At 41.4% G+C, this 9724-nt stretch overlaps 1 protein-coding gene across 1 annotated transcript; it reads left to right on the top strand.

Moving 5' to 3' along the window:
- The first annotated feature begins 3408 nt into the window (after positions 1-3408).
- Positions 3409-6252, top strand: LOC148535020 (olfactory receptor-like protein OLF4). Its single transcript, XM_088464492.1, has 2 exons — positions 3409-4326; positions 6154-6252. The coding sequence occupies exons 1-2, from the start codon at positions 3409-3411 to the stop codon at positions 6250-6252; spliced, it is 1017 nt and encodes a 338-aa protein (XP_088320618.1).
- Positions 6253-9724: the final 3472 nt, after the last annotated feature.

Consider the following 9724-nt stretch of genomic DNA (forward strand, 5'->3'; position numbering starts at 1 on the left):
TCTGACATTAAGGGTATATGTTTATTGTGGGTGTGCCCTTAGAAGAGTATTGGTCCAACATGAACAGCTTCCTTGTGCTGTCTTTCCTTGTTACAATGGCTGCCATTGAATGCACGGTGCTGTATGTGTTCCACTGTGGATTCCACTATGGTCTATATTGTGGCATTTGTGTAGAGGCTCGGGGGAACAACTTAGCATCCTGGTCACTACTGAAATTCTATGGACACTTCCTGAGGGATAAAGTGTGGTGTGTGTGGTCTTCAGTTTAAGTGGAATGTGAAGGATGTGTGTACCGGATGACTTTGGGGCATGGGGCCAGGGTCGGTGGCTGGACTTATGTGGTCATATTGGTGGAAATGGGCTAATTGGGGGCAGTCGATTTGATGGCAAAATATTTAATCAATATGGTGCAGCATGGTGAGTGCGGAATGTGCCAATGGCACTAGAAAAGATGAAGATGATGTGAGATAATATGAATGGAATATTGGGTGGGCATGAGATGGTGGGCATATATGGAAAGTGAGTGCCTGGTGGGGAGACACGGGGCAAATGTATTAAGCTCTAGTAAGTAATAAATTGGAGAGTGATAATGGCCAACCAATCAGCTCCTAACTGTCATTTTTCAAACACAGCCTCTGACATGACAGCTAGGAGCTGAGTGGCTGGTCTCTTATCACTCCCCAATTTTGTGTGTATGTGTGTATACATGTGTGAGTGCATGTATGCTTATTAAAATTATACTGTGTACGGTGTGTGTGTCTTGTGTTTTTTTGTGGTTCTCCAAGAACCAGCATGGGGGTGAGGCTTGCTGGGACCTGCAGTTCTACTGTAAAGACAATGTTTTACATATTCTATTATTACACTACACCTACACTATCAACCCGCCACCCACCGCCCCGGGCTATCAACCTAGGCTAGGGGTGCCCTGGAGAGAGAGACTCCTTTATTGGGAGGGGGTTCCACAACGCCCCAGGCCTGGGCTGACTAGCGGTCAGGACTGATGCTGCAGCTGGGGGGCCCGGTGATAGGGCTCCCCTGGCTGTGGCATCAGCCCCCCACTAGAAACGGTCTGGTGCTGGTTCTACATGATTTTTTCCTTGTAATTCCAGAACCAGGACTGGATCCCAGAGCCAGTGCTGGTTGTATTAAGTACAGTGGAACCCTACGTATTATTTTGCCTGTACTTAAACAACCAGGACTGGCTTTGCAAAGTCCGGGGCTGGTTCTCTTTTTTTTTTCAACATTTAACTCTTTATTTGCTTTTTACAGTCTTTTATACATGCATGCATCTCACTGATGTCTGCATGTATGTGTCAATCCGACCTGCTCATGCTCAAATCGAAAGCATGAAGCAGGTCTATTCATTTGGGGATTTGAAGTTCGATTTGAAGGTCGATTTTGTGTTTGATTTCAAATCGAATGATATTAAATAAGGGATTTGTGTGTTGGTCTATGTAAAAGTACCGATGTTTCTTCGATGTTCGATTTGAGGTCGATTTGACAAAAATTAGATTTGAAATTTTATTTTACATTCGATTTGGCCAAATGCAAAATCGAATACAAATCGCATGCCAAATCACTCAAAATGCAAAATCGAACCTTAGTAAATTTACCCCCAAGTGTTAATTTAAGTGTTACATTATTCTCATACAAATATATTGCATCATATTATTAGTGTCTTGCAGATGGGAGAATTTCATGGCGAACCAGACGTCTGTAGCAGAATTCTACATTTTGCCATTTTTCATGAAAGCCGGTGATGAACCCCTCATATTCTGTGCTTTTCTATTAATATTTCTGTTTGCAGTGATGGTGAATACAGCTGTAATCACAGTTATATGTTTGGCTTTGCATCTACTCACCCCCCTTCCCCCATGTATCTGTTTCTCTGTAACTTCTCCTCTGTAGATATTGTTGAGTGAGGAGCACTTTGGAGCTGCCTCCATCTATGCTGCAGACAGGTAACGAAGCTGGTGGTCTCTAGGGCCTGACAGAGCTCTGCACGAGGTCCGGCCTCTGACATTGGCACCTGCGTATGTGCAGCATCTGTGCTGGTCTTTCTTCCTAGCGTTCCTCATGGACAGGTGCAACCCTGAGACTTTCCATCAGATTGCTGTGTGCAGATTGCTGTGTGCAGATTGCTGTGTGCAGATTGCTGTGTGCAGAGCCTGTAAAGTTGCTGCACTCGGCAGACAGAGGGCCTCATTCAGACCCGGTCACAAGCGCTGAACGGTCGCAACCGGGTCGATGGTGGCCCAGAGCGCATGCGCACGACGGAGCCGGCTCCGTCGTACACATGAGCGAGACCCCATATAGTGACGGGCAAACCGTCACTCCGGGTCTCGCACCAAAGGTGGCGTGCTGTCGATGTTGAGTGACAGCACGCCCCCTTTGGTGGGCGGGCCGGGGGGTGGCTGCCCAGACAGAGGCGTTCCCATGAGAACGCCTACAGTCTGGGGGCGGCTCCACTGACATCGCAAGTGATGTCAGTGGGTGAGCTTTCGGCTCTGTTTGAGCCGAAAGCTCTCTGGGGCTTGCGGCAATGAGACCCTACCACAAAGGTCTCGTCGCAAGCCCAATGGTCGCCATGGTCTTTCTGGCCGCTCGCTATAGCTGTGGGTGGTCACCCACAGCTATGCGAGTGGCCAGGAGGCCGTTCTAAAAAAAAAAAAAGACCAGCCCTGATTCAGAGCGAGCGCTCTGTCAGAGCGACCGGCTCTGAATCAGGGCCAGAATCCCATAGGCTTCTATGGGTAACTCCATCAGGAAGATAGCATTACCCAAACCACATTTTCGGGGTTTGACCGCATTTTTACCATTGATGCATCTCGCCCCTAACGTCACATATAATCAAATGTATTTCACCCTGGTTGATAACGTCTGGATAATAAATATATCTCGCATCATTCCGTTGCACTCCACACTGCTAGGCTACTCTGCCAATAGCTTTTGGGACCAGGACGCAGTCCAGTAGCTTTACGTTAATAGGATTTGGTCCCCATACACTGACTCTGCTAACTTGTATGTGTCACACAACAGTCCCCAAACTGCTGGATATATTACACTGTAGCAGAGATGCCGCAGTATATTGTTTGTACTACTGAAAAGAAGAAACAATTTGACACTTTTTAAATACTTTTGAAAATGTCTGAAAAACTTTATTATTTCCATCTAAGTACACTTTGGTCACATTGCTTAGGAACCAATTTATCACCATTTGCATTTCAGATGCGACTATGATGAGAAGAATGTGTCCACATTTGCAATTTAATATTATACAATATCGCAGGAATCTATGGGTGCCGGGTCAGAGCTTGGTTTAAGATATATTTTATTTTATAGTAAACTGTACAATATTATACTAATGCACAGTATGTTATTATTATTGTCTTGCAGACTGGTGATCTAATGGAGAACCACACGTCTGTTACAGAATTCCATATTTTGCCATTTTCTATGAAAACCAATGACAAGCCCCTCATCTTCTGTGTTTTTTTACTAATATATTTGTTAGGAGTCCTGGTGAATACAGCTATAATCACAGTTATATGTTTAGATTCACGTTTACACACCCCCATGTATATGTTTCTCTGTAACTTGTCCTTTGTAGACATATGTTACACAACAGTAACTGTCCCCAAACTCCTGGACATGTTGCGATCTGGGAATTACACATTATCATACACACAATGCTTCACTCAAATGTACTTTTTCTTTATAGCTGCCAGCTCCGAGGTTACGCTATTATTTGTGATGGGGTATGACCGATACATTGCCATCTGTCATCCTTTACACTATCACCAGATACTGAGCAAGAAGATCTGTGTCCTGCTTGTGACGATGATCTTGCTATCTGCATCAGTAAACTCAATGCTATGTGTAGTTTCAGTTATTAAAATGTCCTTCTGTCATTCTGTCACCATTCATCAGTTCTTCTGTGAGGCGAAAGCTCTGAGTGACATCTCCTGCTCTGGCTCCAGCATGTTCTATATCATCACGTATAGTAACTTAGTGTTACTTGGCTTTTGTCCATTCTTGAGCAATGTGATGTCATATATAAAAATTATCAGTGTTATATTAGATATTAAATCAAGGGAAGGAAGAAGAAAAGCTTTCTCCACCTGCTCGTCCCACCTCACCGTTATGATCATCTTCTACGCTAACTGCATGTCCGTATACTTGATGCCACCATCCGACCAACCCATTGTCCTAGAGCAGGTCTTTACTGTGCTCTATACAACAGTGATCCCCATGGTAAATCCTCTCATCTATAGTCTGCGCAATAATGAAATAAAGAGAGCTCTTCAGAGATTAGAGAAATTGCTGGTAAGAACCTAATTAACGTATACTCTTTTCTGTATGAGTATACCCAGTGTGGCTCAAATCTACATAATAATTACTGCCCTGGGCCCCTGGTTGACAACTTCAGCTATCCTATGCTATCCCTGCATATAGTCATAGTGAGGTTCTGTATGGTTCTATAATGGTCCCACATGGACCAATCCCTGAGTTTGTAGGCTCAGAGGGATTTTGAAATTTGGACTATTATGATACTGTAATGTCTTTAAACTGATCCTTATTGATGTAGAACAGTGGTAGCCATCCCTGGTCCTCAAGAGCTACCAACGGTGTATGTTTTGTAAGTCTCCTCACAGAATCACAAGTGATATAATTAGCTCCACCTGTGGATCTTTTCAAATGTGTTAGTTAGTAATGAATACACCTGTGCACCTGCTAGGTGGTCTGGAAAACGTGAACTGTTGGTAGCTCATGAGGACTAAGGTTGGCTACCACTGATGTAGAACATTACTTACCCTCTTATACTTATCCATCACATTGAGAAAGACACGGTGGTGCAAATAAAATCTTTTCTTTCTGGTACTATGTGAGTGCATCGTGGCCATGCATCATGAGGGGCATAGTCATGTGGCATGGGGGTGTGTCTGCATGACATGCCCCTGTTTTTCTGCACTCTGGGGCATGCCCAGTGCTCTGGGAGCTGCTGGACTGCCCCCAGTCACTCACAGGCTAGCCCAGGCACCACGGTCAATCTCAACCAGTCACTCACAGGCTGGCCCGTACGCTTGCCGAGTGCTGTGACTAACTCTATGGCACAGGCATGAAGCTAATGATGGCAGTAAGGTGGTTGGGTGGTACGGTGTACCGGCTACTAATTTATTAATGGTACACCATACAAGCCTGTACTGCCTTACTTGCACTACTGGGAAGTCATTCCCCCACATTCTGACTCAGCAGTGATAGTGTGCATGCATGAACTAAGTTTCGATCATGCAAATTAAGAAGCCGGCATCCAGAGGAGGGATCCGAAACGGGGCAAAGATATCCAAAAGGATCCCTTTTTGCCAACCTGGACCTCCAGCCTTTTGCTATAGGAAGGAGGGGGGTCCAAGAACAAATGCCATATGAATATGGCATAGGTTTCCACTGTCAAATCAAAAAAATTGTATTTTCGGAGTTCAATTCATTTTGATCCCTATATAATTGTTTGGAGATGCAGGGCCAGATCGGGACTGAAAGGTTAACAGGAGATATCTCATATATTACCTTTGAAATAAATGGCCCCGTTAGTTAATTTCTGCAAAAGTAAGTAAAAATTAAAAATTTTCACCTACTTTTGTAGAAATTAATGGATAAAGAATAGACCTCAGAGAATATTTTTGTAGCGATGTTGTCTGCAACCACCAAAAAGCTTCCCACTATCATTTACAGTATCCAACAAATTCTCAAAAATTTTAACTTGAAGCAGGTTGATTGGGAACATCACCAATTGTCCACGAAACCACTCTCACCTTACTTCTCTTTTACAGAAATGATACATCATGAGATGTTAAAAACGTTCCTTTTATTTTTATAAACTGGTAAGACAAAAATTAAAGCCTTTAAAAAGTTTTTTTTTTTTAAAGAAAAAAAAAGAAAAGAGATTAATTATCAAATTAATTACTAAAAAACAATTAAAAATATTGTGGTGACTGATAAAGAGGGAATAATATTCAAAGTAATTACTAAATAAATGTAAAAGAAAATATTGTGGTGACTGATAAAGAGGGAATAATATGAATGTGCGCCTATTCCCATTAAAAATGGCTGTCATTCCCATAATAAATAACTTGATCTACATGATTCACTCACCAGCTGCTTGATCAGGACTCGAAGAGAATGCTGGTGGCAATGTTTGACAATGTTTGGACCAATGGACCTGGACCATTCGCATTGTTCTTCAGCCCAGGGTGAGGCCCAGAACCTGCCTATGAAGATCCTGCATGGAAAAGAATGAACAACTTAGGTTTATAATGGGCAAAGCTTACAAAAAACAGCAGTCACCATTACAGCATCAACATTTTGACTTTATGCAGTTACCTGATACCTCCTCATCTGGTCTTTGTGTGGCTCTGGATGGTGTCTTTTTCTTTGGTGGTTCTGTGAACAAACAATACAAAACAATTTTGTTTGTCCCTATTAAGAAATGTGTCTGTTCATCTAACTTTCTCAGTTACTTATGCAGACAAGTGACATGAGCTTGGAGTTGAATATATTCACATCTATGTGTAACACATGTACACAGACCATATAATCATTATGAAAATATTTAAATATAAACACTCACAAGTTGAGGCAGCTGTGGGGGTACATCAGAATCATATACATTTATGCCATGGACCAACTGAGGTGGTTATATCCCCTGCTCTGGCTCCTCGTAACCCTGGTACTCTAGGCCCACCACCTGTCCTGACTGCCGCCATCTTGTCCTTGTGTTAAATGTTGGATAAAAGTTACCAACAATGGGCCTCTTAGACTGACCCGCAGCATTCAATGGAGGATCAGATCTTCTGGTTTCTCCTAACTTAGGTGTTTAGCTGCTGGACTACCCAGAATCACATCATAGTTCTGGCCTACCTCTGAGGCCATCACAGGAGAAATGTATTTTATGGCCAGACTTTGTTTTGTATGTTTGTATTTCCTTCTCTTCCTCCTGCTCCACCTCCTATGAATCCTCACCTACCTATGGATACCTATCCCACACTTGCCGACTGTAAACATAGACAAGTGATTGAACACTGACAACAAATAGATCAACAAGATTTTATTGACGTCAGTACTTTGTAGGTCCACCACGTGCAGTGATTACTGCAGACGCCCTTCTTGGCAAACTGGCCACAAGTTCCTAGACAACAGCCATTCTGCCTTAAGTACAGTCACCAACTGTGACACTGAAGAAGGTTGAGTCAGCCTAGAATGCACCTGCTGCTCCAATTTGTCCCAGAGGTTCTCAATGGGTTGAGATCTAGACTCTGAGCTGACCAGTGTCTACAAGAATCACTGCACCTGGTGGACCTACAGTACAAATTACTGATGTCAATAACATTTTGTTGATCTATTTGCTGTCAGTATCCAATCACTTTTGTCTACATAGTGTAATAGTTTCATTAGAGACAAAAATATGAGAGACTTTAAAAATTAAGCAAGATATCGGAAGAAAGCACAGAACAACTTACAGCAGGAATGAAATATTGCAAAAACACGCAAGTAATACCAATCCTTACTACAGCCATGTACATTGATTTTTGGCACTTTTGTGATGTGAGAATAACATGTGATGTGCTACATTCAATAGAAAAGCACCAGGAAGTGCTCATCAGTCTTTGGTTGGTTTGGGCCAATGGGCCGGGACCATCGGCAGGCACATTTGCCAACGACTTCAGAAAATAGTAAATCTACTGGACTTTTAAAATACATCGGCAACATATTTGAATTGTTTCTCAAAACTGATGCTTAGTAAATTGTGTTTCTTTAGACACTAAACTGCTATCAATGTCTATTGGTTGGCAAATAATAGCAAAACTGGCACAAGCACCAACCAACCAACGTCAGCAATCTGGAGCAGGTCTGCAAGGAGTAATGGGCAAAAGACTGGTAGACACTTCACCAACATGCTTAAAGCTGCTACTGCAGCAACAGATGGCTCTACCTAATGCTAGTCTGTGGGGGTTGAATACATATGCAAGAAGCTTTATGCAAGGAGCATTTTTCAAGTTGTAATGATAAAAAATTGCAGTTAAATAATGAATTGTGAGTTTAAATATCTACTTTGAGAGGTTACAGGTTCACAATAAGAATGCTGACTGGAACAATCTATGTGTCACTTGTAATACAGACAAACCTCTTGGCTTATTAGGGGGTTGAATACTTTTGCAAGCCACTGTAGAGACACCCGTACAGTGACAGGATTTACAATACATTTAATATGTGAATCTCGAAACTCTGAAAATATATAATTACACAAATTTAAAAGTTTTTGTTTGTTTTTAAGAGAGATGAGTAAATTAATTTCCCAGAGCAGTTTGCTGTGTGATGTAATTACATAATACTTATGGTTTCCCGGGAGGTTTTTCACTAAAATACTGTATAAGGAGAGTATAAAATCCCCATATAATCTGTATGTAACATGAAACAAAGACTGGACCAGGACGTACTCCCTATGTCATCTAATAGAAGGTGATTTACACCCCAACAGTACTTATATGTTTATTCCATAGATAGACTTAAATATAAGGAATATTTTTATACCATGTACTGTACTATGCAGGCAGGAAATGAGCTCCCCCTACAATTCCGTACTGTACCCTTGTATAGCGAACCCATTACAATGTGCCTCTAGAGTATGTCAGCAAAGTTATAAGCTACAATTTTCCAGATCAGTAAAAAATTGTTTATATTTTATCTTTATTTCTCTATTTTAATTTGTAAAAAGTGCAAGTTTGAGTTAACAATCAAACGTATGCATGATATAACTTAACATATAAATTAACATGTTGCAGGTTTCCTGCATTAAGGGTTATCTACTAAGACAAAATCCACATTCCATCATATACAAATGCACCTTTTGGTCCACCTCACCTGCCCATCGACTCTCTGGTCAGGGAAGATCCTCCGTGCAAATAGACTACACCAGAATTTCGGTGCCCAGACGTAAATAATTCTGTTTTCTAAATTTAGAAATGATATTCCATTCATTATATAAGAAGCTTAGTTATTACCATGACCTGGGTGTTAAACAATTCACTTCTCTACACTAAATTGAATTTGCCACATCACGGCCCCCGTTTAGCATTTTGAAGAAACGTTTCTGTAGCAAGTTACTATCCTGGCGTATTTAAGGGTGGGCTCCAGTGAGGTTGGGGAAGGGCTGTGAGGTGAAATGATTTGTGTTCCTACCTTCCAGTGCAGTGTTCAGGAAAGTGATGAAGGAAGGACTAATGTTTTTCTTGTGATTTATTTTTCTATGAAAATTTTTATATTTTTTATTTTGTGGAATACCTACCGTAATTCTTACCCATTTATCTGCTGTATATCCTATGCTCATGGGGATAACTGGTTAATAATGGGGGGAAGTGGGAGAATTGCGGTGCATTACAGGTTGAGTCTCCCATATCCATATATTTCGAAATATGGAATATTCCGAAATACGGAATTATTTTGGCATGACTGAGATAATGAAACCTTTGATTTTTGATGGTTCAATGTACACAAACTTTGTCTAAGGCACAAATTATTAAAAATATTGTATAAAATTACCTTCAGGCTGCGTGTATAAGGTATATATAACACATAAATGCATTCTGTGTGTATATTGGGGTCCCATTCCCAAGATATTTCATTATGATATGCAAATATACCAAACTACAGAATATTCCGTTCTCCAAAA

Source organism: Taudactylus pleione, unplaced genomic scaffold (genome assembly GCF_031769625.1).
Source record: "Taudactylus pleione unplaced genomic scaffold, aTauple2 ptg000061l, whole genome shotgun sequence".
Taxonomy (NCBI): domain Eukaryota; kingdom Metazoa; phylum Chordata; class Amphibia; order Anura; family Myobatrachidae; genus Taudactylus; species Taudactylus pleione.